General features: G+C 57.3%; 1 protein-coding gene across 1 annotated transcript in view; it reads right to left on the minus strand.

Moving 5' to 3' along the window:
* Positions 1 to 1,534: 1,534 nt before the first annotated feature.
* Positions 1,535 to 25,982, minus strand: part of LOC106491577 (collagen alpha-1(II) chain-like) — a 118,906-nt gene continuing 94,458 nt past the window's right edge. Inside the window, exons 30-69 of the mRNA XM_067308831.1 lie at positions 25,909 to 25,953; positions 24,474 to 24,527; positions 23,975 to 24,019; positions 23,528 to 23,581; positions 22,953 to 23,006; positions 22,207 to 22,260; positions 21,452 to 21,505; positions 20,655 to 20,708; positions 20,251 to 20,295; positions 19,888 to 19,932; positions 19,373 to 19,480; positions 18,601 to 18,654; positions 17,834 to 17,887; positions 17,409 to 17,462; positions 16,803 to 16,910; positions 16,279 to 16,332; positions 15,840 to 15,947; positions 15,028 to 15,081; positions 14,823 to 14,876; positions 14,279 to 14,332; positions 13,402 to 13,455; positions 12,281 to 12,388; positions 11,567 to 11,620; positions 11,351 to 11,404; positions 11,029 to 11,082; positions 10,049 to 10,102; positions 9,761 to 9,814; positions 8,944 to 8,997; positions 7,880 to 7,933; positions 6,369 to 6,422; positions 6,235 to 6,288; positions 5,884 to 5,937; positions 5,605 to 5,622; positions 5,317 to 5,370; positions 5,064 to 5,126; positions 4,361 to 4,526; positions 4,100 to 4,206; positions 3,870 to 3,950; positions 3,439 to 3,627; positions 1,535 to 2,933 (exon numbers count right to left, since the gene is read on the minus strand). Coding sequence (XP_067164932.1) covers positions 2,784 to 2,933; positions 3,439 to 3,627; positions 3,870 to 3,950; positions 4,100 to 4,206; positions 4,361 to 4,526; positions 5,064 to 5,126; positions 5,317 to 5,370; positions 5,605 to 5,622; positions 5,884 to 5,937; positions 6,235 to 6,288; positions 6,369 to 6,422; positions 7,880 to 7,933; positions 8,944 to 8,997; positions 9,761 to 9,814; positions 10,049 to 10,102; positions 11,029 to 11,082; positions 11,351 to 11,404; positions 11,567 to 11,620; positions 12,281 to 12,388; positions 13,402 to 13,455; positions 14,279 to 14,332; positions 14,823 to 14,876; positions 15,028 to 15,081; positions 15,840 to 15,947; positions 16,279 to 16,332; positions 16,803 to 16,910; positions 17,409 to 17,462; positions 17,834 to 17,887; positions 18,601 to 18,654; positions 19,373 to 19,480; positions 19,888 to 19,932; positions 20,251 to 20,295; positions 20,655 to 20,708; positions 21,452 to 21,505; positions 22,207 to 22,260; positions 22,953 to 23,006; positions 23,528 to 23,581; positions 23,975 to 24,019; positions 24,474 to 24,527; positions 25,909 to 25,953 — 2,736 coding nt within the window. The 3' untranslated portion in view covers positions 1,535 to 2,783. The remainder of the gene's footprint in view (positions 2,934 to 3,438; positions 3,628 to 3,869; positions 3,951 to 4,099; positions 4,207 to 4,360; positions 4,527 to 5,063; positions 5,127 to 5,316; positions 5,371 to 5,604; positions 5,623 to 5,883; positions 5,938 to 6,234; positions 6,289 to 6,368; positions 6,423 to 7,879; positions 7,934 to 8,943; positions 8,998 to 9,760; positions 9,815 to 10,048; positions 10,103 to 11,028; positions 11,083 to 11,350; positions 11,405 to 11,566; positions 11,621 to 12,280; positions 12,389 to 13,401; positions 13,456 to 14,278; positions 14,333 to 14,822; positions 14,877 to 15,027; positions 15,082 to 15,839; positions 15,948 to 16,278; positions 16,333 to 16,802; positions 16,911 to 17,408; positions 17,463 to 17,833; positions 17,888 to 18,600; positions 18,655 to 19,372; positions 19,481 to 19,887; positions 19,933 to 20,250; positions 20,296 to 20,654; positions 20,709 to 21,451; positions 21,506 to 22,206; positions 22,261 to 22,952; positions 23,007 to 23,527; positions 23,582 to 23,974; positions 24,020 to 24,473; positions 24,528 to 25,908; positions 25,954 to 25,982) is intronic.

Raw genomic sequence — 25,982 nt, forward strand, 5'->3', positions numbered from 1 at the left:
GTCCCGTCGCGTCCCGGCTCGGCTCGGCTCGGCTCGGCTCGGCGCGGCTCGGTGCGGGCGGGCGCGGTGACGCGCGGCGCGGGGCGCCCCGGGAGTTGTAGTGCGGCGGGGCGGGCGGCGGCGATGGCCCGCGGGGGCGGCCCGGGGGCGGAGAGCGGGCGGCTCTTGCCCGGGGGGGGGGGAGGGGGGCAGCACCGCCGCCTCGTGGGGACGCGGCCGCGCCCACGCGTGCCCCGCCGTGCACGCGCCTCTCTTGGCGTGCACGCGCCCGCGCCGCCGCGCACAGGCCTCTTTTGTCGTGCCCCCCCCGCCCCCCCCCCCCGTGTGCTCTGCTGTGCAAACACCCCTCTTGCCACGCGCAACGTGCCTGCGCTGTCCGGTGTCACGGCCACACCGGCACTGCTGTGCAGAGACACGTGTCACCACGCACACGTGTGCCCAGCTGAGCACTGCTGTGCGCAGGGCTTTGCCTCCCAGCGTGGTTGCAAAAGGGTAACTGTCAGAGCTCAGGCGTTTCGCAGCCTCCCCCTGCAAGCTGCCACCCCTTTCCAGCCATCCCTCCTCTCCGCTCACGCTGGCTCCCAGGATTTTAGCACTTTTAAACCAGGATAGGAAAGCAGAGAAGCATCCCTTGGAAAAGAGGTGCTGGGGAAAGATGCAGGCAGCAGCTGGGCTGTGCAGAAATGACTCCTGGAGGCTCGGGGAGGTCATGGGCTGCAGTCCTCCAGGTGGGAGGAAAGTGCCTGCTGCCGGCACCAGCTAGCAGATGTCCTGGAAGGGGGTGGAAGACATGCATCCGCCTCCCCCCCGGTGCCCTTTCATGAGGCTCCCCCAGGGTTTGCAGGAAGGTCGCTGCTTATTCCCCAAAGCTGCCAGACACATTCCTGCCCCTGCTTTTCCCATCCCACTTTTCATTGCCTCAGACTCAGCAGCATGGAGATATGAGAAAACAGAGCTGCTCCTTTCCTGGCAGCTGTGTCCCCCCACTCCCACAGTTATCTCCCATCAACCAAGAAAGGCTAAGGCACCCTCATGGAAACGCCTGCCTGGGGAGCATCCCTGGGGATGCATCCTCCTCCTCCTCCTCCCAGGGACGGTGTGGGCCAGGTGTGGGAGCAGGGAGCCGAGAAGGTGCCCCGTGTGCCCGGCTCCCCGGGCTGCGGCTGACTTTCCGGTGCTGCGTCACGCGCGAGCCTGTGAGTTAGGCACCTTGCTCTCGACTTCGCGCTGCTGCTAACTAGTTTCGTGCCGTTCTGCCCGCTCCAACGCCTGGCTTAGAATAACGCGAGGCCGGTGGAGTCGCAGAGTCCTTGCATGTGCTTTTCCTGGTTGGGCCGACAGGGAAGTAAGAGGAGTGGGGTATTGCCAAAAGTAGTGTACGCCACATAAGGGCTATTGCCCTAGGGGTGGCTTGCAGATGCTCCAGGCCTGCAAAATACCTTTCCCAGCCTTTTCTGCGGAGGCGAGAGAGGAGAAAAGCTCCAAGGAGGGCTTTGCTACCCATTTCTGGTTTAATTAGGAGTATGCAGCCATTTGCACTTTGCTGGAACGCACCCGACACATCCATTACAACAGGGATTGCGAGGAGCCGCGGTGGCTTCAGACGCAGCCTCTTTGCAAAAGCCCAGCTCAGCGTTGGCGGCCGTTTGCAAGCGCCCAAGCCCTCGGCGCCCATGGCTGCTGGGGCCCCTCTCTGCGGCACCCCCCCTTGCACAGAAACGCACGTATCCTGCCAAAGAGCTCCTGCCCTTGAGCTGAGGGAGCCATAGACGATCTCCTTGGCCAGCGAGTGGACAAGAACTCAGCTCTCCCCATTGCACCTTGCACCCTTGGCTCGGCTGCAGGGCACCAGCCAATCTGTCGGTCAAAGGCAGCCTGGCATTTGCCTTCCTGCTGCAGCAAAAGGGTTTGCAGCCAAGGTGTCTTGGTTTCCCCACGGGCAAACAAGCACGCTGATGCCCCGTAAAGGTGCTGCGAGGCTTTCCGTGCTTGCAAACTCATTTTGAATTCCCTGCTGGGGAAGGAAACAGGGACTGGCAGGTAAAACGCCACTTTTGGTAGCGAGTGCTTTTGGCCTTATGGCCAGAATGCTGGAAGTAGAGTTATGCAGGGTGCGTTTGTTGCTTAAAGAAAAAAAAAAATTGGATAAATCCCTGAACAGGCTATTTCTCTTAAAAACAAAACAAAACAAACAAACAAACAAAAACCTTTCCTCAAAAGTTTGTATCCAAAAATGACACATAATTTTTTGGGGCAAATGAATCACCTTTCGGTTTTGGCCAGTGTGTCCAACGTGTGAGGTGAGGGAGTGGATTTTGTGTGTGGTTTCCCTCCTCTGCAAGAGGAGGAGAAGAAAATGTGGCTAGAACTGAACAATTTTTTTGTGCAATTTTACAAGGAGAGGAAAAACCACTTTCCTCCCCCTTTCCCCAAGTTGGCAGTAATCCCTCCTCCCCCTTTTTTTCTTTTCTAAGAAGTTCGTGGTGGTTTTAATTATATGGTCTTCCCTTGGTCCATCATTAAATTAGCACCTTTTCATATACATATATAATATATATATAATTTATAGAGAAACAACTTTTGTAAACAATATTCTTCTACTTCGGAAGGAAGTATAGTCCACGGCATAATGCAGCTACAAACACCTATCTCACAAATAGGAACGGCGGCTCCGAAAAGCCGGCTGGGAGCAGCCCTGCTCCTTCCGCCTCGGCACGTGTCCCCGGCGGGAAAGCAGTTTGTGCGGGGAGCGAGAGGGCCGGTCGCTTTGGGTGCCCTTGGTCTCAGCTGAAGCAAACCGGTCCGACTGTGAACCCGAACTGGTGCGAGGCATCGCCGTTGTGAAACACGGCCAGGTCCCGCAGGGGCAGCAGGGCGAGCTCCTCGGTGGTGAACTGGAAGATGGTGTCGGTGATGGACGATTCGTTATCGAGCTGAAACGAACACATGCGGCAGCTGAACGGCACTGAAACCCTCGGCCTGGCTTGGCCTCAGCTGGGTCTCACCTCAAGCTAGTCCGTGAAGGCAATGCTTGGCATGAGATGCTGGTGGTCTACCTGAAGGACCCACTTGTGAGCACCAAGTATCCCCTTCACTGCCCACGTTACTCCCTAAAAACCCTGTTGGCAGGGCCAGGTCTCCACCACCAACCCCTCACAGCTTCCCCCAACCTCCCTTGTACCCGCTCTCCCCGCTGGGCAGCCCACCCTGTCCTCCACCACGTCCCACCACGCTTGGGCCAGCACCACTTCCCAGGGCCGGGCAGCTCCTCAGGCCCAGGGAGGAGATGCTCTTCCTTCCTCAACGTGCCATGAGAAACCTCACGTGTCCCAAGTCCCAGGCTTGCAAAGGGGTGGCAAAAGGCTCCACCACTCGGGGCGGTTCTCGCGGGCGCAAAACTCGGCGCCGGGGCTGCAGCGCCGCGGCGGCCACGCTTACCACGCAGCCCTGCAGGGTGGCCACGTAGCTCTGCTCCCGGGAGTCCGCGAGGAACCGGATGGCCTTCTCCAGCTGGGGCTGGCCCTGCTCAGAGGCCGGCCGGCAGGAGTAGGAGACCTTCTGGGTGGCCAGGCTGCTGCGCAGCTTGAGGAAGCGGAGCTGCACGGGGCTGGCCCCCTCGTACTCCAGCTGCAACGGCGAGAGCGCCCGCTCGCGGGGATGCCACGTCTCGGACGGCCCCGCGCGGGGACATCGCGTGCCCCCGCGCACGGCCGGCAGCACCGCGCGCCCCGCTCGCTGGCCTGGCTGCCCGCGGCGCCCGGGGGATGCTCGGGGATCCCCCCACCCGCTTGCGGGCGCGGGAGACCCCCCAACCCCGTGCAAGCGGCATCGCGGCCCCTCGGCTGCCCCGGTGCCACCAGGGGACTCACCAGGAAGCCCCCGGGCAGGGCGCTGAACCACTCGAAGGTGCCCGCGGAGGCGTAGGCGCGCAGCCAGGCCCGGATGGGCACCTGGGGACGGGGGGGGGGGGACGGCGTCAGGCCACCCTGGGAGCGTCGGCCTGCGCCGAGCCCCGCGTCGCTGCCGCGTCCCACCGAAACCGCGGCACGGCGGGCGCCCGGGGGCGGCACGCACCCTCTCCCCCGCCACCCGGCCCTACCTGGTTGCGCACGGGGGCCAGGCAGGTCTCGCCCCCCGCCGTGAAGTTGCAGAAAGCCAGCAGGGCGTCCCGGCGGCTGCCCTGGTTGGGGTCGATGTAGTAGCGGCCTGGAGGGAGGCAGAGCGCAGCGCCTGGCACCGGCCGCACCCCGACGCACGCGCGCGTGCGCACGCAGCCCGGTACGAGGAAACTCGGCCCACGGGGTGCCCCCACGGCAGCGAGCCCCAGCCCCAGCCCCCCCCCCCCCGGGGACCCCCGCACCGTCGGGCAGCCGAGGGTGGGCCAGCAGCAGCTCCTTGCAGGTGGCCGCCGGCTTTTCCTTGGTGCCGTCGGGGTGCTCGACGAGCGCTTTCAGTTCGTGCTCGAGGGCGGCCAGGAGAGCCCGCGCCGCGGTGTAGTTCAGGCGGTTGGAGGGATAAAGCAGGTGCTGAAACGGGGGGGGACGGAACTCAGCTCCTGCCTCCCCATCCCGGCGGCGCGCGCCATCCCGCCGCTCCTGGCTTACGGATCGGCCCGTCAGCGTGTTCTTCCCTTGCGCTTAGGGCAAAGAGGACGCGGACGCCAGGGCGCCGGCGTGTAGGTCGTGAAACGCTGGGCAAGAGCCACCTCGCTGCCGCTCATCCAGGCCCCTGAACCCGCCCTCCGCCTCGTCACCCCCACGGCCAGCGCTGTCTCAGCACCGGCCCCCCTGTGCCCCCAAACCCAGGGACTCGGGGTGACGGTTCCTGCAGTGGAGGGACGCGCTGCTCGCGTGAGCCCCAGTCCTGGCACGCGCCTCCCAGGCGAGGGGTGGAAACAGGATCCTGGGCAAAACGCCGGTGGTACCAAGAGCTTGTGACCCGTGGAGAGCCCCGACCGCCCCTCCGACGGGTGTCCCGCCAGCGCCCGGAGCGGTGCCCAGCCCAGCGAAGGCCTCGCGCCGCCGGCCCCGCGCCGCATCGCCGCCTGCCCGGCAGACGCTCACCTGCAGTTGCTCCGCGGACAGGTTCAGCGACGGCCCGCTTGGGCCGGGAGGGCCGGCGAGACCCTGGGTGACGAGGACAACACCGGTGACGTGGGCCGCTGCCCGAGGGCCTTCCCACCCCGCCACCTCCTGGGTCCCTCCCACGGCTCCAGCAGCTGGCTGATCCCGCAGCTCGGCTCGGCACGGCGCAGCGGGAAGCCTCCCCCCGGTCCGGGGGAGGACGGGCGCGAGGGACGCCAGCCGCTTCGCTTACCGGCAGGCCCCGCTGGCCCCTGGCTCCCGGCAGGCCCGCGAAGCCTTTCGGTCCCTGCGGCGATCCGAAGCGGAGAGGGGGAGAAAGAAATCGGTGAGACGCCGCGGTGCAGAACGCAGCCCGGGACGGCGCACCGGGCCCCCGTGCCCAGCAGCGGGTACCGCCAGGGCGCCGGATCCCGCATCCCGCTCCGAGGGGCGCGAGGGAGAGGGCAGGAGGGGGCCGCGGCTGGGCCCCCCGCGCCCAGCGAGGGGGCCGGGATCGCTCGAGATGCTCCGTCGCACTTACTTTCTGTCCTGCCGAGCCCTGGGGGAAAAAAGAACAAGCGCCGCCTGAGAGGGAGGTTGCCGCGCTTTCGGATAATCCCTGGGATCCGACCTGATTAACGGCTAATCCCGTCCTCACCCCTTAAACGCCAGCATGCGGCTGCCAGCGCAACGAACCCGCTCTGCGCTCGCACGCTGGCGCTTTTCAAGCCCAGGGACGGCTGCTCTCCGTCTCCTGGCGCTCCGGCTGCCGCCCCGGGGAGCGCGGCCCCGAGAGCTGCGGGGACGGCGAAGGACTTACCGGCTTCCCGGGAAACCCAGGGAGCCCCCACGGACCAGGGGGGCCGTCGTCACCCTGCAAAGACACGACCGGAGGTCACAGAGCAGCCAAGTCCCTGGTGGGAGCTGCGGCATCTCCCAGCGCGTTGCCTAATGCCAAGCAGGCTGTTCCCCAGTTTTCCCTTTGCAGGGCTGGACAAAGGAAATTGCCCCAAATACTAATTTATGCCCCAAACGCTCTGCAACGTGTCCAGCAAAGCTGCAGGGCTGCGTGCCCGATACTGCCTGGGTGCACCGTGCCGGCGCGGACCCGGTTCCCCCCCGGTGCATCCGCCACACGCTGGCCTCCCCTCGCCCTCCAGCCCACGGTCACCTGCTCTCCCTTGGGTCCTGGCCTCCCGGGGACGCCGGGGGCTCCTCGCTTGCCCTAGGAGAGGTGGAAGAGGCGTCACACAGGAGGCCAAACGGAGCGAGGGGAGGGAGGAAAAGAGAAAGCCCTCCACGCACCTTGAAGCCATCGTCGCCTTGCTGGCCGAGGTCTCCCACGCTGCCTTTCTCGCCCTAGGAGAGTCAGTCGGGGGGACAGTCAGTAGAAGTTTTGGTGGCAAAGATGGGTAGAAATGCCCTGTAATATCAGCTCATAGGAGCCTGGAGTGGGAGCTCTGCCCTGCTTAATTTAGTCCTTCGGCGCTAATTTCTCAGGTTGGCATGGAGGTTTTACCTGCTATCTGGACCCACGCAGAAGATCACGAGCACAGGTTTTACTGCTGTGGTTGTACCCATAGCGTGGACAGGCTGAGATCTCCAGAATGCAGCCACCCCCCCAGGAGAAAGCCTACACGCACTACAGGTCAACACACTCCCTTCAGTCCAGCCTGGGAGGAGGAAAGGACCTAGATGTCCTCCAGGCGACCCTCTCTGGTCTCCTGCTTCCTACCGCACAAGCAACTAGCCCAACTAGCAGCCTGGCAGGAGATGTTTGTCTGGAAAGAGCAACCCTGGCCAAATGTCTCCTGGACTCCTGCAAGGCAAAAATAGCTGGGACGGGGACCTGAAATTCCCAGCAATGGCCAGCTGCAGACTTCCTGCAAAAAATCTTTTTGGTTTGTTGGAATTAAACATGCGCATATTGGTTGGGAAGGAAAAAGTGTGACAGAGCACCTTCGTTCCCTGCTCAGCTGCAAAGGCAAAACAATAAGTATTTTATCTCAGCTTAAATTATTCGACAGCAACTCAGAGGTTCCTAGGAAATACTTTGAGAAAATAAAATAAAACCCAAATAAACCAAAATAAAATGAAATGAAATTTCTTGTTTTCTGAAATCTTGCAGAGCGGGGGAAGAAACCCAACCGCAGCAAACAGACACAGACAATTCCCCAGGCGGCTCTACCACCGCTGCAGCGAGCAAACAGCCTCTTCCTCCAGCTGCTTTCCCACAGACTTTGGCCTTACTGAAAGCCCTGGACTTTAACTTCTGCCATTGCTCGTTTAGCTTGCAATAGATTTAAAGCTTTATTTATTACCGAGCTTCATCTTCCTGAAGGCTGCGAGCAACTGCCCGCCACCAGGGACTGCTTGTCACTCTTATTTACAGCCTTGCAGCTGACGGATGGGACCATGAGGATGTGCTTGGCTTCTCATGCCAAGGTTGAATCCATCATCTCATCAGTAAGTAGCACAGAGAAGATGTGTGCGTTTGCGGAGTCAGCAGTGGTGCTGAGGACAGGGGATTAAAACACTGCACGCTATGGGGGCCCACTTGCGACACCAAGAGGCTACAGAGGCTGGAAAAGGACCTGTCGGAGGGAAAAGCTCCTGGGGGGACAGGAGGGAGACTAAAGTGCCCATCTCTCAATGTCTGGGGAAATTGGGGGCAACATGGAAAGAAATAAGATGTTACAGTGATCGGGATTCAAGAAGAGGGGGGGAAAAATGTGATTATGTCCAGTGAATTAAATGCTAGCCTCCACCTGAAGTCCCCACTGCGCCCAGCACCCGCACAGCAGCACATCTCCTACCTTCTGTCCCTTTGGGCCGGGGTCTCCTTTCGTGCCTTTCAGCCCAGGAATGCCCTAAGAGATAGAGATATGCATCACCCACATCACCCCAGGGCTGCAGCGAGCTGAATTTCTCACACCTCCTAGGACTGCTGAAGAGAGGTCACCGCGCAGGGCCTCATCCTCCAGGGACATCTCTTTCCCTGGCCAGGAAGGGCTTCACCATGAACTGTCATTGTGGGTTGCCACAAGGATTCTGAGAATTCAGGCAGATTTACAGAGCTCGAGGCATTTTATCATCAAATATTTGAACTTTCCCTTTGGAGGATCCCTTCTTCCTCCCCCCAAATCCCTGTTAAAAATGCAATTCAGAGCCTTTAGCTGGTTCCAGAACATCCTGGCTTCTCATTTTGAATTTGGTTCAGTTTCCAAAGTTGAGATTTTTTTCAAACAATGGAGAAAAGAATACACAGCAATTAAAAAAAATATTCAGCTTTTTTTTTGACCAATACTAGGTGCTGCAGTACAACCCCTCCTTTCAGCCACATCAGTTCTCTAGGAACATGAGCACAGCCACACTTGAAATGTCTTCTGCAAGCACTCATAATTCCTGGACATTAGATCTGGTCTTTAACTGGGAAGGGAAGCATTCAGCTTTTATAAAAATGATGTAGAAATTATCTGCTTTGCCTCACTGCATATGCACAGCTGGGAAGCTAATTTAGGAAGAGAAGGCAAGACATCACGATCAAAGGTACGCTAGATGGATAAAACACTTAGAAACATCACGCTTTTTAAATGGTTCTCCTGTTTGGTCATTAGCAGAGCTGGGTTGCGTGGTGGTACCGCAGGGGCTGAACGCTCCTGATCTCAGAAGCTAAGAGGTCCTGGAGGGACCCAGCGGGTGGCAGGGAATGAACTGAGGCCAAAGTGCCTTGTCCACAGCCACCAAGAGGCAGGAGCACACCCTGGTGCTCCTCAAGCCTTTGCTCCAACCGCCGGCATCCACGCAGCCCTGGGCCTGGGGAACAGCCAGGTCCCCCAAAACCTCCTTGCAAGCGGGCACCTCCAGAGTCGATACTCACGTAAGGTCCTTGGGGGCCCTGGGGCCCTTCCAGCCCCTCTTCACCTGGGAAGCCCTGAAAGGCAAAAGCGAGAGACCCTTATCGGTTTGCACAGCGGTTCAACGTGAAAGCAAGGCAGAAGCACATCTCGCTGCAGGGCAGCGGTGGGGAGGTTGGGGAGGCTGGATACGGGACAGGAGAGGGCCCAGCTTGGGAGACGGGGTGGCACGTTCAACAGAGTGCCTGGAACAGTTTTGAGGGCGGTCATGCAAAATTGGCCCTTCCCTTCCTAGGCACGTGAACAAACAGCGGTAATGAGGTTTCTCAACACGCTACTAGCATGTTTTTTAACCACAGCAAAGGGAAAATATATCTATATCTCCAATACCTCAGAGCTGGAAAAGCCCCACCCCAAACGCAAGAACTACAGAACTGTTGCGTGCCCAAAGGGGCAATCGCAGGTGCTGCTGTAGCCCGAGGGAGACCGCAGCCAGGATGCTGGAGAGTCACGGCAGCAAGGAAACATGACTATTACACATAAAGATGTCCATCTCCACTCCCAGAAAACCCTGAACCACGAGCAGCTGCAGGACCTGCGGAAGCGGTGTCCTTCCCCCGGTTGGGGAGCACCTCGAGCTGCCTGCCGGCATTGCGGGGGGACAGGGGTCTCTCGGTGGGACGCCCAGAGCCCCTCGCTCAGCTCAGCCTCCAACCGGCACATCGGACGACCTGGCAACGCGGCCGCAGGAGAAATTTGGGGCGAGAGGGGGCCTGCCCGACGCGAGAAGGACCCCGTGCCCGGGCCGGGCTGCGAAACCAAAGCGCGGCGCTGGCCTACCTTGGGTCCCTGGGGGCCTCTGGGTGGCCTGTGGCCAGCCTTGCCTCGCTTGCCCTGGGCAACGACAGAGGAGGGGCTCCTGAGCGGCGGAGCGCGTTAAATGCGCCGCTGCGGCTGCCCACACGCTGTGCTGCCTGCACTGCCCGCACGCCATGCTGCCCGCCCCGCGTCCCCCCGCTGCCACCCCGCGGGGACGTCGGGTGCCCCCCAGCGCTGCGGGCGCCCACCGCCATGGGGCAGCCCAGCAGCCTCCCGCCACCCTCCGCGGGGACGACGGCGCCGTTTTACCCTTCTGCCAGCTTCGCCGGGGAGCCCCTCTTGCCCTTCGCGCCCGACGTCGCCCTGCAGAGACGGGAGACAGCGGAGACGCCAGCCGTTCAGCGCGAGCGAGGACACCAAACAGGTGAAACCCCGCCACCGGGCCACAAGACATAGGCACGGACGCCAGGGTGGTGTCACGGAGCTGCCAGCGAGGGGAAACGTCCCTTCCCACGGCTTTTAAAGCCCCACGAGGGCAGGCGGTGACGGAGATGGGGTAGACCTGCTGGCTCCTCGCCAAGGCCAGACCACACTCCCCAGCCTGCTCCCGGGGGTTATTTCTCTCTGTGCAGACAAGGAAACCAGCCGAGGCAGCCCTGGTTTTTAGGGACCCTCATGAGTTCTCCCTCCGCACGACAACCGGGACTGGACTGTGCCGCACGAGGCTGTGACCCATAGCCACGAACCCCTGCCAGCCCCGTGCACACTGCCAGGGCCGAGCCCGAGAGCAGCCCGTGCCGTTTCCAGCACTGGGGGTGAAGAAGCATCGCTCCTTCCCCAGTTTGCAGGCGTTAAAGCAACAACTACCATTGCTGTAACGGGAAAGCCTGCACCGTGCACCGCTTCTGGCTCCCCGGGACATCTCATGGGGTGCAAACTTTCCTTTCCTGCACCCAGAGCTCCCGCAAGGATCTCCCTCGAAATCTGTCCCACTTGGGACGTGACTGGGATGGTTCGCAGGGCTGGGAGGTGGCTTGGGGGAAGGAGGTGGGCAGGCACTGGGGACAGATGCTGCTGCCCCATGGCTGCTCTGCTGTGACTGCCCGAGGCACCGAACACGAACGGGTTAATTGCATGAAATGCTCTCCAGCCCCAGGGGTTTACGGATGCCTAAACGCTTTCCCGAGGAGCAGGCACTGACGTGATGAATTCAGGCACGCTGACCACGGGCTGCTGCTTCTCGGTTACCTTGCAGAAGGAAAAAGTAGGGGGAGGATTTTCCGAGGTACCTTTTCTCCTTTGCGACCTTTCTGCCCTTCAGGACCAGCTCGCCCTTGAGACCCCTAAAATCCAAAAGGAGAAGGAAAACCCTCCATAAGGGTGTTCCCCGACCTCCCCTCCCTGCTCTCACCCACGCGATGCACTTCAGGAGTCTGTGTTGAGGACCCCCAGTGGGATTTTTGCCGGTCTCCAAACCCGAGCCTGCCCAGTGCGGCCGTGACTGGTGTTTTGCAGGAGCAGGGAGGTGCTGACCACGCAGGAATCATCGCTGACACCCGAATCAGGCTTTCAGGAGAGACGAAATGTCACAGCAGGCTTCCAGGTCCTCACCTTTTGCCCCAGTTTTCCTGGTTTGCCCGGATTCCCTTTCACACCCATCAGGCCCTAAGGAGGAAAGAAACCAATACAGCTCCAAAAATGGGCTGTCGCAGGGGTATTCCCCCAAATCCCAAATCCTTGGCCAGCCTGTTGAGAGCTGCTCAGAGCTGGGCTTCGAGGAAAGCTGGAGACTGGGACCAAGAGGAGCAGCAGAGGAGCCCCACTCACCTCGGTGCCGCTTAATCCCGGCACTCCAGCCTCGCCTGGCGACCCGAGAGGACCCTGAATCCATGTAGAGACAAAAAATTGACTTGACATCAGCTCTGGGTTATTTGGGGAAGGCAGGAGAGCAGGTGAAAAGCTGGTTGCCTCGTCAAGGGATCCGGGCTCTGCCCCGAGCTTTTCCTGCCCTGCACCGAGGCACCTCCACATGGTAGGTCCACACCAAACCCATCAGCTCAGCATCTTGACCCCGTAACCCCTCCTTGATGTCGGTGCCTCAGTTTCCCTGCCTCTAAAATATCAGTCACTTTGAAGCTGCGAAACTTGATTCACCTATCAGTTCCCCTGTGCCCCGGGAGGTTCAGCCCTACAGAGCAGCACGGTTATTAAAAACAACATTTATGGATTTCTGCTGGGCTAAATGAGATAGCGAGGCATTTCTCCAGTGGCTGGTGACCCAAAGAAATGGGGTTTGCAGGGGGGTTTCAATGAGGCACGCACCACCGCGCTCGAGGCCGCTCCCAGCCCAGGCAGCGTTGCAAACCTGAGCGGGGATGCTGCAGCCGGAGCAACTCCTTGCTCCGTTACAGGAGCCGAAGTATCGGAGCTGGGGGAAGGATGCTGAGCAAAACGTGGGTGCTGGAGCTGCATGGAGGAGGGCCGCCCCGCCGGAGGTCCCCTCGTCGCCTCCGCGGAGAGCGGGAAGGTGAGACAAGTTACCTGCCGGCCCAGCTCTCCTTTCGCTCCCGCAGCTCCTTTGGCTCCTTCAGGCCCCGAGTAGCCCTTGAATCCGGGGACGCCCTTTCCTCCCCGGGAGCCCGCTGAGCCCTAGAGCGCACAGAAAACAGAGGCAGCCGATACAGACCCAGACCTGGCAAAGGGTTCAGGCTCCCATGCCCTGGTTTGGCTCCCAAATTCCCATCCGTTTCTGCAGGGGACTTAGGGACCCAGATGCCACACTTGGGGCTGGGACTTCATTCCTAGCTCAGAAAAAAGGAAAGACTGGGCTGGAGGGGACACGTGAGAAGCTGCCTAATGTCTGGCTGAGGTATGATCAAGGGTGTTTGTGGCTTATTTATTGCTGGGTGATAAGGAGATGTGTGCGTGGTAGCTAGTGAGGAGACAGAGAGGCCCGGGGGAACAGCAAGCCCAACTTCACAGAGGTAGTGAGACGCCTCCTCTCCCTGCTTTGCAAACCCAGACAGAGTTTCTTCCATTTCCTGCCTTCAGCTAAGCAAAAGGAATCACCTGAGTTAAGGAAATGGTCTTGCCTGGGCATAGGGGCACTGTAGCATAGGAAAACTGGGACCCAGACAAGATTTATCCCTCCAGCTGAGGTGCAGAGCATCAGCAACACACCGTGGCTCTGTAACCATCAGGACCGCAACCACAAAACTGGTGCAGCCAGCCAGAGCTCAGGCTGCGACGGGAAGGGGCTGGTCAGCCACCGCTGTGAGCGGACATCTAACCGGCAGCGGCAAGCACTCATGAGAGCATGCCCTGGGCTAGCAGAACGGCCTTTCCTGGCGAGCCTTCAGATCTGCAGGCCACAAGGAGATTTATGGTGCAAAGGCACGAGAGCCAAATGCACTGGACCTGTTTCAGGCAACTCTGATAAGTGAGCATTAACTGCACAGCCCTATCAGCACTTTTCACATCTTTTTAATAGCTATATTAAAATGCCTTTAAAGAGCTATGGTTCTAAAGAAACCAAGAAAATGGTGACTCGGTTACAAAGGTATTTACCTAAAGTGATATCAGATATCTTGATATGGGTCCCCTGTGCCACGCAGCACAAATCACAAAATGTCCTTAAACTCCTTTTACACTGAAGCACTTACCGCAGGACCAGGTTTGCCTCGGTCTCCCTTTACTCCATCATCTCCTGCGAGTCCCTGCAGCAACATTGAGGATTTAGGAGAAATCCATCCCCACCATGCCTTTCACACTCAGGCCCTTTACAAATATTTTAAGCATCCTCTCCTACACACAAAATTCAGCTGGCAAAGGGGGTATCGCTTCCAACAGGTGCCGTGGGAGGTGGCTCCCTCACCAGTCTCTGGCAGCATTGCCTTGCCCAGAAGAAACTACCAGCCTTCTTCCTCGGAGGGATCGGCTCCATTAAATCAGTGCCAATAGCAATATTTTTGCTGTGGGTGGCAGTTGATGCGGGGAGGGTAATTACTTCTAGCTGTCCCAAAATGACAGCATTGACAGATTTTCAGTAAATGGGAATTTGTTTCGGACTGAACAGAACAGAATATCTCACTGGAATTTCGTATTTCGTTGAAATCTATGTTTTTTCCTGCAAATGAGTCTTAGCTGAAAAAAATCCTGCTCATATCTGTCCCTGACAGAGATGGCAAGCAGCTCTTCAGCTTTACAAGCCTCAGTGAAGAGCCTCAGGGTAAGGAGAAGGCTCCTGTCTTCATGGCTGCTGCTGCACAAGGAGCAAAGGCTCCTTCCAAATACGTTTCCAGGTGAAATACTGGAACAGATTTTTCAAAAGGGGTGTCTGATTGAAGTGGTCTGATTTTGGGGGTGGGGGCACAGTACATCCTGGAAGACAGTGCCAAGATTTGAGACCTTAAAAATCTCTCCTCTTTTCTGAAACTCTTGGTCTGGGCAGTTGAGGGGCAATAAACCCTTTGACTTCAGTTTGTGTTGGAAACAGTGAAGCACTGATGAAGCCTGAGAGAGCTTCCAGGACATCGGTACCTCTAATCCGGCAACACCAGCTGGTCCGTCCATGCCCTGTGGCCCTGGATCTCCCTGGGGAAGTAATGGAAATGGGTCCAGCTCTCTCCTCCAGATCCCACGCCATCACAACCCTTCGGTGCTGGGAAACCCTTTCCTGGCCTTGCTGAACCTGGCTCTCAGGAGGCAGGGACTGTCCCCCATCCCGTCCCTCCGGGGTCACCAGCTTGCCATGCATGCAGGACTGGGACCAGCTTTCCCATTACAGCACAACTCCCCTTGAGCCAAAGGCTAGAAACCAGAGCCTGGGAAAAGAGTAGGAGAGAGGGGAGAATCTCTTATTTGCAAACTCAGGAGACTTCACTGACTCTCTCCACCCAAAGAGGACCCTCCTTATTGCAAGGGGATCCGCAGGTCCAAGCACCCTGGCAGGAGATGCTTTTAGTGCCCAAACCACAGGTAACTCTTCATCGCCTTCTGAAAAGTGCTCCTTGCTAAATTCACTCTCACAGTAGAAGGGCATTTCATCAAGAGATCAAGGGCTTGAGCCGTCATGCCTCAGTACCTTCGCTCCCTCGGGACCGTCAAGCCCAGGAGGACCTTGGAGACCTGTTCCACCCTGTTCAGGGTACAAGAAGAGGAGTCTCACTGATGCAGTCAAGCTGGGCTTTGGCCACAACCTGGCACCGAGCAACGCACGTGCCCTCAGCTCTCTGCCCCAGGGCTGCAACCCACCAGAAAGGGAGGAGGAGAAATACAAGCCGACTTACAAACTGTCCTCTGTTGCCGGCAGGTCCTGCACCTCCAATAACACCGACCTGGCCCTGGGACAGAGAGGGAGTAATGCTCAGTGCCACAGACAGCTGAAATAAGGCTGGAGTTTGGTCCAGCCGAGTGTTAACCTGGGCTGCCCAGCAAAGAGGGCTGGAGGCAGTTTTTTTCAGGCCAGTAACCCCAAGGAGACAAAATCAGCAGGTTCACAGGAAAGCTGCCCATACAGCAACCCAACAGGTAACGGCAGTTCTCTCCACCCAGGGACTGCAGGCACACATGGAAAACAAAACCCAAACAACTAAACCCTACAAACACCAGTAGCCAAAGAGAAGGAGATTCAAGGTCAGACTACTTCTCCCAACACGCAGGAAACGTGGAGCTACAGGTAGATCAGGCTCCTCACAGCCAAGATGCACTGAGATCTCAGGGATATGAAAATCCAGCTTTGAGACAAATGCAAAACCTCATAAAGAAAGACTTTTTTTTACTGGGTCAGATAAAAATCTCCACACAAGGCTGTATTCTTTCTGTAAATGGGCTCTTTTTCTGCCCGAATGCTCACACACAGGGAGATGCTCCAAAGCAGGTCCTTTTGTGTCAACCAGAGCCAAATTTGGTGGCATGCCCATGAGACGCAAAACTTCCTGATTATGGAGATTTTCCAATTTCTAGTATTTTCTATAGCTCCTAGAGCCCAACATTTCCTGCTGGGGAAAGCCCTACTCCTAATCACCCTGCAGCAGAACTGCCAGCTTGGGGTGAATGCTGAGATCCCTGCGGGTTTTGAAGGATCCCTCTTTGTACTTGCCAGCAAACCTTCTTGGCCCTTCTCTCCTTTATGTCCTTTTCCTCCAATGTCCCCCATAACAGCTCCTTGTCCAGGTACTCCAGGAAGGCCCCTAGGGCCAGCGTCTCCCTGGCCAGGAACGGAGACAGAGATATCACCACAAAGAGGAAAAAGGAATAGCAATTGAAGGAGCTTCTGCATTAAGACGACGTTTCAAACTCTCACTGGGTACCACAGACAAGACCTTCATCCTACAGCACTCACAGGAGGGGCTTTAATGCCAGGTCTAATAGGGCTGCAGCCCCCAAAATCTCCAGGGGCTTTCAGCCACCTAACGGGTCATGGGGATATCCCTGCCCTGCTTCTACCCTCTCCACAACAAACTAAAAAATGGAGGCTGAGCAGGCTACAAGTGGCCCCAAGCTGCCGGAAAGAAACACGGGGAAGAGGCGCTCCCCACCTTTTGTCCCTGGAGTCCTGGCTCGCCCGGGTCTCCAGCATCACCAACATCACCCTGCCAGAAGAGGAAATAACAGTGTCAGGTGCAATGAATGTTCCACCAGTCCTGTCCCAGCCAGGTATATTTGAAGCTTGGTCAGTAATTTAAAAGCCAGGCTTTGACTTCCATTGACTTTACTCCCCTCCTCTGGCTGGGATTTCTTTTCTGGCTAAAATGCTGCAGGTCCTGCAAAGCTGTCAGGTCTACCAGGTGAATGAATGAACCACAAGAATACTTTCAGCCATGACCCATGCTATCCCAAAAGCAAGCAAGGACCAAATAACTAGCACATTCAGGAAACGTCTTCCCCTACATCAAGGAGAGCCCAAAGCTTGTCTGCAGCAGAGCTGCAGGATGTGCAGGCTGTTCAGAGCTAACACCTTTCCCTTCCCCACACTGACCCCAGGGCCTGGCAGAGCACAGCATGGGCGCCGAGGAAGCTGGTGGGTAGCAGTGACCTCCGTGGTGTCAGCCAGTGCACATACCTCCTTTCCTTGCTCCCCGGGTCTCCCAGGTGGCCCCTTTGGCCCATCGTCCCCTTGCTCCCCAGGACCACCTTTGATGCCTGGAGCTCCAAGGATTCCTGCCTCTCCCTGGAAAGGAAGAAGACCACCAGTATTATTCTTGGCTGACCTTTCTAGCAGATGCTGGCTCTGCCCTTACTGCACATCCATCACTTCTCACCATACAGTCCCTCCCAGTTTTCCTTGTACCAGGTACCAAAGCCTTGAGGGGATCCTGGTCCTCCCCACCATGCCTAGGAACGTAAATTCCCAAGCACAGGCACGTTGGGGGGCAATTTAAAAAAGCCCCACATGGCTTTAGGTGCCTGCCTGTACTCAAAGTCAATGGGAATTAAGCACCAAAATCTCTTTGGTGCATGTGAAAATCTCCCAGAAGGGTTGCGCCGGCAGTGACAGATGAGGACAGCACAGAGGTGCCTGGCTGCAGAAAGGCCATGGAAACCCTGAGTGCCCGCTCACATCTCTGCAGCAGGCCCAGGAGGGGTGACAGGGCCAGGCAAGCCCACTGCCACCAGTAAGCACAGCACACGCAGTGCCTGTCACCCTCAGCACCCAGCTGGAACTGACCTGCTCGCCTTTGGGTCCTGGCCGACCCTCCACTCCTGGCAATCCTGGTGGTCCCTGCAGGAGAAAACACACATCCCATTACTACCATGGGTTATCACCACCAACCGGCACGTGCAGGACTCTGCAGTGCCAGTGTCAGACACCACCTCACTAGGGCCAGCCTGGGAAGTCCCCATGCACTGATGTCTCATCTCATCAGATTTTCCAACGATATTTCTCCTGGGGAGATTGCTGGCTCCCATCTTGCCTACGCTTTGATTTGCCCCTATTGCACAAACCCTTCAAATCAGCTAACGTGGACAGAGTTTCAACCTAGTTCGGTTAAGGACCAGTAATCCCTTTCCTTCCCCAGAGACAGCACGCTGGGAGAAGCAGGCCGGAGCAGCCCCAGGAGAAGGAGAGCCAGGTTTTCTGAGCTGATGTACCTGCTCTCCATCCAGCCCGCTGATGCCAGGTTCCCCGGGATCGCCCACATCACCCTGGGAGAGGAGACAAAGAAATCAGAACAAGCAGCTCTGGCTGTCCTCAGCACAGGTCCTCGCAGAGAGCCCCACTGCCCCGGCCCTTGCGATGTCAGCAGAACATCGTTACCAGGAAGGCTTGCAGGGCTCTTCTCCCATATTGCATCAAATTTGCAAATATCCATCCCTCCAGGTAAAGCAAGTGGCAAAATTGGGAGGAGTGCTTCACCTTCAGCCTCCCCAGTTTCTCATGGAAGCTCATGCACTTCTGTTCTCCACCTTGAAGAGAGCAGTTTGGGAAAGCCTATGTTCAGTATGGCTCCTGGTCGCCCTGAGTTGGGTCGTGGCTCCAGAGGTACAGGGAGGAGGCGATGCCCAGGCGAGAAAGCCAGACTGTCGCAGTGGCTCAGCACTGTGAGCTCCCTGGAGGAGGATAGCTCCACATGGAGGAGTCAGGGAGAAGCCAAGGTTGTTTCAAGTGCCGTGGGTACAAGATCCTTACAGTGTCACAGATCAGCATGGTCTAAGCGGTGACCCACGGGCCAAATTTGGCTCCTAGCTCTCCTCCTCACAAGGCAACTGAGACTGGCAGAATATAGGAGGAAAATACCCTTTCGCACAAGGAGAGCGATCACATGAAGCTTTGCCCTGCCTGGGTAGCTCCTGACTCACACAGACATGAACTGCACACATGGAGGCAAGGGGTACCAAAAGGCCTTCTCTTTTCTTACCTTTTCTCCTTTCCTCCCCAAAGGCCCTTCAGGTCCACCCGGACCTTCCCGGCCCTGAAAACAAACAGCCTATATTAACAGCAAGGCATTACATTAATTCAGAGGCGTTTGCAGCTCCCAAGTTTGGATGGCAGGTGGATGAGAGAACCCAGCACACATCTCCACTGGCAGATGAGCCACTCGCCAGCTTGTCAAGTCTCCTGTACCAGTTTCCCTCTTCCCTCCCTTTGTGCAGGTGCTTTGGGGAGCTCCCACTGTCTGACACACGCCAGCAAAAACCCTTGCAACCTGTCCTACTGGCAGAGAGCAAGAGGATGAGGCAGGTTACGGCAAAGGAACCAAACAATCAGACTTGAAAGCAAGCAAGTGAGCCTTGAGAGGCTCCATATCCAAGCTGGAAGGGGCCAGTAACAGTTGCTGGTCACAGACTCTGCAAAGACAACCCCTGGTGAAAGCGTGGCCTAAGTCATCAATGAAGAGGTGGAGGAGAGTGCAGCAAAGGCACTGCAAAGACTGGGAGCTAAGAGGAACCATAGGAACCTCACCCCAAGGTTGTTATGGAGAATGAAGTAGAGTCGCCAGCAATGCAGTGTGTTAAAATGAGCACACTGGACATACCCTGTGCACACTGTCCAGCGTCAGGGCAAACGGAGCCCTTAGGTTATGCCAGGCCACTCAGCTCCCCCAAGAGCCTCCAACAACCTTCCTTGCTCAAGTGCAGGTATTGAATGTTGTGTTAAACATCAGTCAAAGGAGCCACATCTGCACTTACCGGGTACCCAGGCAGGCCAGTAGCCCCACTCCTCCCAGGAGCCCCCGTTTCTCCTGCCAAACCAGACTTCCCAGGGATGCCATCCAGCCCTCGCATGCCAGGAACTCCCTGCAAGACCAAAAGACCATTTAGGGAACCCGAAATGCAGGGAGCGGTGCAGCTCCTCTCTCTCTGGGGAGGGCAACGGAGTGGAGGGGGAAGAGTGAAACTCCATGCCTGAAGCAATCTGGCCACCATGCAGTTTATAATGGCACCATCTGAGTCTGGTGGGGTACCGGTGACCTTGTCAGGCAGAGATCACTGTGAGTGCAGGAGGGCAGTTTGTCCCCATACCCATCTTGTCATCACCTGGCTACCTGTGCAGGGTTTGGGCCTTATTCTGCCCCTTTACTGAGCCTCATGGCCAGCCCAGCAATGGAGCTGCCGCCAGAATGGGCACCTATGTTATATCACATTGGACATCACGTAACTTGAACCTATAGAGCATCTCTTCATGCTACAGCTCTTCCACTTACAGGCAGCCCTGGAAGCCCTCGAGGACCTGGGTCTCCTGGTCTTCCCTGAAACAAGACAGGTTTTCAACGGTGCGGTCACAGTGGGGAGGGGAGATGGTGCTGGGGACTCAGAGCAGGGTGGAGAGCACCAGGCTTTGCTCAAACAAACCCCATGTGCCCTGGCCACCTCCAAGAGGTCCGTGCAGCAAAGTCCAGCAGGACAAAACAGCAGACAGTGGGGGGGACCCAGGGTCTTGCCTGCCCCTGCCTTTATCCATGCCATTAATGCCATAGGTCACACAAACTCAACCACACAGCCGAGAGGGTCCCACAGCAGAAGGGACATGGCTAGTCAGACAAACTCATTACAGCACTGGGACCCACCTGGGAGCCGGGAGGTCCTCTTGGGCCAGGGGGGCCTGGCAGGGCCTGGAGAAGGGAGAGGCATGTCAGACCCACATGCTGCAGTCCCCCTCTGCTAACGGCAGGAGCGAGGCTCTGCCTTGAACTGCAGAAGCCCCGACCACGCTCTCCTGGACGAGCACTGCCCCTGCCCACTGCCCCCAGAGCCACTGTTCTGGGCACTGGGAGATCCCAGCCCGCACTGCAGGTCATCTCACTGGGTAGCAGCTCCTCTCCCCACCACAGCCAGCACCAGTTGAGCTCCTCGGTGCTGGCAGGAAAGATTTCCCATTTTACCTTATCCAGCTCAGCAAAAGCTGATTTCCTCAGCACTGCCTACGGGGGAGTTTGGAGCTGCCCACAGCCAGCCAGCAAGCAGCACTCACCTTGGGACCAGCTTTTCCTGGGAATCCCGGCAGGCCTTGGGCTCCAGTTTCTCCCTGGCAGGAGGCAAGACAGATTTCCTTTCTGCTGCACCTTCTACTGCAATAACCTCTTAAGGGCAAAAATAGCAGCCCTGTGTCTTACGAAGAAGAGCAGGAGTTTGGGGAGTTGAGCTCAGGACCAGCCTGTTTGCCCTGTGTCGGAGCCAGCTCCAGACATGGTCCTCCTGGCCAGCAACCAGCAAGGGCTGGAGCTCACTGCGCCCCTGCAGACCTTGCTGGCACGGGCACGGGGCAGCACAGCTGATAGAGCCTGGCCTGAGACAACACCTGAAACACCTCCCCACTCAGCTGAACATCCAAACCCTAAAGCTGCACATCGCTGAACTCTGGCAGAGGCCAAATGCAGCTCGGGCTGCAGCAAAGAGCCAGGACCGGCTTGCAGCTAACACAGCCTGAGGGTCTGCCGTTTCCAGCCACACTTCTCTTAAGACTTGTTCTCATAACAGGATTAAAACAAACAGAAACAAACTCGTTCTGTAACAGCCTCTGAAATCCCCCCCTTACTGAGCCAGAAGATTAATGCAGAGGGGCAGGAAAACAAAACCCCTAATAGCCAGTGGTTGCAAGAGCTGCAGAGCAGGTCCTGCAGCAGAGACTCGTGCCCAGCATCGCAGTCCCTCCTCCCTGGCTCTGGTGCAGCTCAGCACTCTGCAGCACAACCCACCACCCGGCAGCAAGCAGAAATCACTTTGCTGGTTGCCCTGAGCTGCTTCTCTTGCTAGGTTTCCCAGTCCTACCTTTTCCCCCCTCGGTCCCGGCTTCCCTCTGTCACCAACAGGTCCTGGGTAGCCCTGGGGAGAGCACCGCGTTGGTAGGTCAGCAGAGACACACATGGTACATCCAGGTTACGGGATAAGGCAACTGTTGAGGTTCAGCTCTCGCCAGGGGAAAAGGAGGAGTTGTCCCAGGGATCAGAGCTTCATAAACTCAGTTTCTTTGGCTCTGTCCCAGATTATCGTTTTTATCCAAAGTTAATCTTATTTAATCTTACATGGAAAGGTCTCGTGACCACGAGGGTTTCCCTCTCTCATCAGCAATACGAAACCTAGCTCATGTCCCCACTCCTTGGCCTCCACACCTTCTCCATTGAGTCAGGAGGACTTGGCAAGTGGGTGCACGTGGCCCCAGGGAAGTGCGCTGGGGTCTCAGGCCATGCTGGTAGAGTAACTTATCTTCAGACACCACCTTGGGCCAGCCCCCATGCAGATCCACTGCCCGGGGCCAGGGTAAGCCCCACCATCCCCAGAGGGATGCATCAGGATGACTTTAGAAATGCTGGCCCCAAACGCTGTGCTCATCCAGGCTGGAGCTGGGAGATACCTCGGGCAGCCAGAGCTGCCAAGGTGGGCTGGCACTGGGGCACTGCAGAAGCCCTGACAGGACCGTGAGGGCCCTGGCTGACATATCCGTATTCCCACAAGCCTCTCCACCTCTCCCCAGCGCACAGGCAGGCTGCACCGTACCTCGCTAAGCAGGCATGCCTATCACTTACATACATGCCGACAGGTCCTTGCGGTCCTTCCAAGCCAGGCTTTCCAGGTAGTCCCTGCCAGGAAAGACAAGCACTAATGTATCTCTGCTCCGCACATGGATATGCTGTTCAGCCCCGGCTCTAATGGAAGTTATAGGGGTGCCAGGGGAGAGACCTGGCCTGGCTTAACGCATGCAGCTGGGCTCTGCACAAGGAACCAGTTCTACATGGTGCTGCCTGGGCTGTGATGACCATCGCTAATGATCAGCTGAGGTAGGGGCTGTATGGGAAACATATGGGCTGCTCATGTGTGGGTGCTGACGGCAGGTCTCAGCTCCCCAGAGCCTGCGAGGGGAGGAGGCTGCAGGGGAGCTTCAGCACAGAAATGCATGAGCAGGATGCATCCCTCTTTTTGCCCCACGTCCACGCAATCAGCCTGCTCCAGGCCCTCAGAGGCCATGCCTGCCCTGAGCAACGTGGATGTCCCTACGGGTGGCCCTGGGGCTTAGCAGAGCTGTGTGTGGTCAGTGGGGATTTGGGTGCGGACCTCACACCCACCCATGGCATGACCATGAGATCTCCACACTGTGGTGCACAGGGGCCTTTTCCTGCCCTCTGTGTCCACGTCCAAATCTGCAGGATCCCCCCAGGCTTCCATGAAAAGCCTCATCACATCCGCCAAGGGCCGCTCAGGGGTGTCTGCCACCACCGGGTGCTCCAGCCAGCCCCCCAGTGCGTTCCCGGCCACCCTTGCTCCCTGCTCTCACCTTCGTGCCCAGGGAGCCTGGGTCTCCATCAGCTCCTGGTCTTCCCAGAGGGCCCTTCAGAAATGTTTGAGGAGGAGATATCAGCCAAAAGGTTGTGATGAGAAAAGCCCTACTGAGCCACTGCTGGGACCTCTGTGCTCAATGACAGGCATTGCCTGGTCCAAACCAGGTTGTTAGGGTCAAATTCTGCCGCTGTGGCCCGTCCTGGCAGCACCTGCGCACGGCTGGCTCTCAAACAGGGTTGTCACCAGGCTGGGTGACAATGCGGGCAAATAATTAACAGCTAACAGGGCATTCGGGGCCTGACGACTTGTGTGATGGGCTAGGGCAGCCTTGGGCCGGCTCATTCAGCCCAGATGGCTCACGGCAGCCTGAAATCTGGAGGAGCGTGGCCCCAGAACCTGTAGCTATTCGCCAAATCCTGCACGAGCCCAGCTCTCAGACAGTGCATCTTCAGGCAGCTCCTATCCATTGCTCCATGATAGCGAGCACCCTGCCTGGACACCCCACTGGCCTTCCACAGCTCTACAGCCTCAGTAAATGGAAAGTTAATGCAAAATTAAGGTTTTCCTTACTATTGGTCCAGGGAGTCCACCATGGCCTCTGTCTCCCTGCAAGCCAGCAAAACCCTGGAGGAGAGAGCAGTGGATCAAGCACGCCGGGATGGGAGCAGGCAAGGAAAGCATGGGGGGATAACAGGCAACAGGAGGCAGGAGGAGAGCAAAGGCAGAGCTATCAGGGAGGTGAGAGGCTCACTGCTGTGGGGACCTGGTCAGAAACCACCCAAAACAGAGCAGAGCGTCGTGGCTAAGTCCAAAGCGAATGGCTCCGGCCTCCTGCATGCAAGACTAGCATTTTCCACTTCAAACTGGCTCTTTAATTTCTTGTTCAAGCACATCAGCTGCACAGCACCACCGAAAGGCAAAGCTGGCTCTCAGCTCGGAGGGGCTTTCTGTGATCACACCACCTCCACCCTGGGGAAGGGGAGGATTTCAGGCAGACACACGTGCAGCTCTACTCACAGGCGGTCCCCTTCTGCCTGGGCTGCCCACAGCCCCTGGAAGGCCCTGCAGGGTAAGGCAGGCAGATGTAAGGATCAGGAGGAAGCTCCAGCCTTTCCCAGTCCCATCCCAAATCCAGGGCTATGACTACAGACACGCAGGCAAGGCACAGCAGCAAGGATCTCACATAACTCCACCCATCTAGCACACAGCAAGCTCCAGCCAAGCTAGACCCCCAGCCCCCCTTAAAATCAGTGGGGAGAAATAGTCCATCTCATCCCAGACAGATTATGTTCTTGAAGTCACATGGAGCTGGCCTTGACCTGAATGGCCGCGGCCCAGGTTTGGAAGCCCCCATGCCATGGAGGAGCATCCAAGCCCGGCTCAGATCCACCTCTCCAAAGCCAGCACTATGGTCACGCTGCGTTACAGGGCAGCCAATATAACAAGCAGCTTTTGCCTGCAACCCCGACCCTCATACAACGCACCGACATTTAAGTATATAGTATAGAATGGGAACCTGTGTACCAGGCTTTCCTTCTGGGCCTTCTGCTCCTGGAGCGCCTCGCAAGCCCTGGGAAGCAGATTGTCATCTCAGGTAAGGGGAGCACAACCGACACGACACAACACAACGACTTTCAAGCCGTCACGCTTGCTCACCCCACGGGCTCATCTAGCCCAGGAGCCTGTCTCTGACAGCGACCAAAAGCAAGTATTGCTGCAGGTATTATAGGTGGCAAATATAAAGCGATATAGTCCCTAGGGTGCTCTTCTAGTCTACAGGAGCCTCAGGGGCTTTCCGAGCCAATGGTGGTTCCTTGGTATTGAATAGCCCTTGACAGACTTCTCTTCCACAGCCTTGTACATTTGCCTTTCGAGCCCACATAAACCTTAGCATCTGTAACGCCCTGCAGCAAGGAGAACCACGGCTTAGCTAAACACTGCCCCTTGGTCAGGTCGAATCTGGCGTTTCAAGTTTCTAGTTCTTGCACTGGAAGAGACAGGCTCTCAGGGACGAATTTAGAGCACGGAGGAAGGGCAACCGCAAAGGCAAGGATGTACAAGCATTGTCCCAAGAGCAATCTAAATATAGCAGAGCAGAAGACTTTTGCACAAAGCATATTTGTTTGCCACGCGTGCATTAATCTGAAAAGCAGGCAAGGATGGATGCAACCATCTCGGGAGCCTCTTCCCGTGCCCTTTGACTGATTATTTGCCCTTTGCACATTGCCGAGATCCTCTCGCGCTGGCTGGCTGCGGCAGGGATGGGCTGGCTGGCTGCACAGTGCCTCGAACCCAACCACAGGCTCACAGGGGTCAACGCATGAGAAATTATAAACCGCACTTGCCAACCACCAGTCCCAAAACACGCCAGGGAAGGTCTGTGCGCAGAAGGGCAGCCAGTTCGTTAGCAGGCACCTCGTCTCCTAACTGTGCCCCCGCTCGGCGCCTTCTGCAAACAGCTTCTCCCCGCTCTTTCCCACCTTCGCTGTCAAACACTGTCACCGGGAAGTAAAATCAGGGTGGGTGGAAACCGTTCTCACAGCACTGACAAGACTGCTGAGCACCTCAACAGTGTTTTTTCCTGTCATCGCTACTTACCGCAGCTATTCGTTCTATCTCCTTTGCCAAATGTAATTCTGGATAACGAACGTTTCTAGAGGAAGTTGTTCATAAGAAACCTCATTTCCTGAACTTTCTGTGCCCAGGCTGAGAATTTAATTGTGGTGTTTGGCAGGTGATTTGTTGAAAACTCTACGTGCAATGTTCAAAAGCTTGAGATGCACCATGTCCAACTAACTCTGTACGATTCCCAAACGGAGCCTGACCCTCCGATACAACTGTGTCCCGGGACGCATCACAACGCTTCCCGAGGGCTCGCTTCCCCCTCATCTAAGCAAAGAAAACACGACGCGCAAGCTTCGAAGACTGAACGGGGGTAGTCTTTTACTTACTGGCAGGCCAGGGACTCCAACCAGCCCACGCTGCCCCATGCGGCCCTGGAAGAAAGGAAGCATTAAGAAAAGCA

Source organism: Apteryx mantelli, chromosome 21 (genome assembly GCF_036417845.1).
Source record: "Apteryx mantelli isolate bAptMan1 chromosome 21, bAptMan1.hap1, whole genome shotgun sequence".
NCBI lineage: Eukaryota > Metazoa > Chordata > Aves > Apterygiformes > Apterygidae > Apteryx > Apteryx mantelli.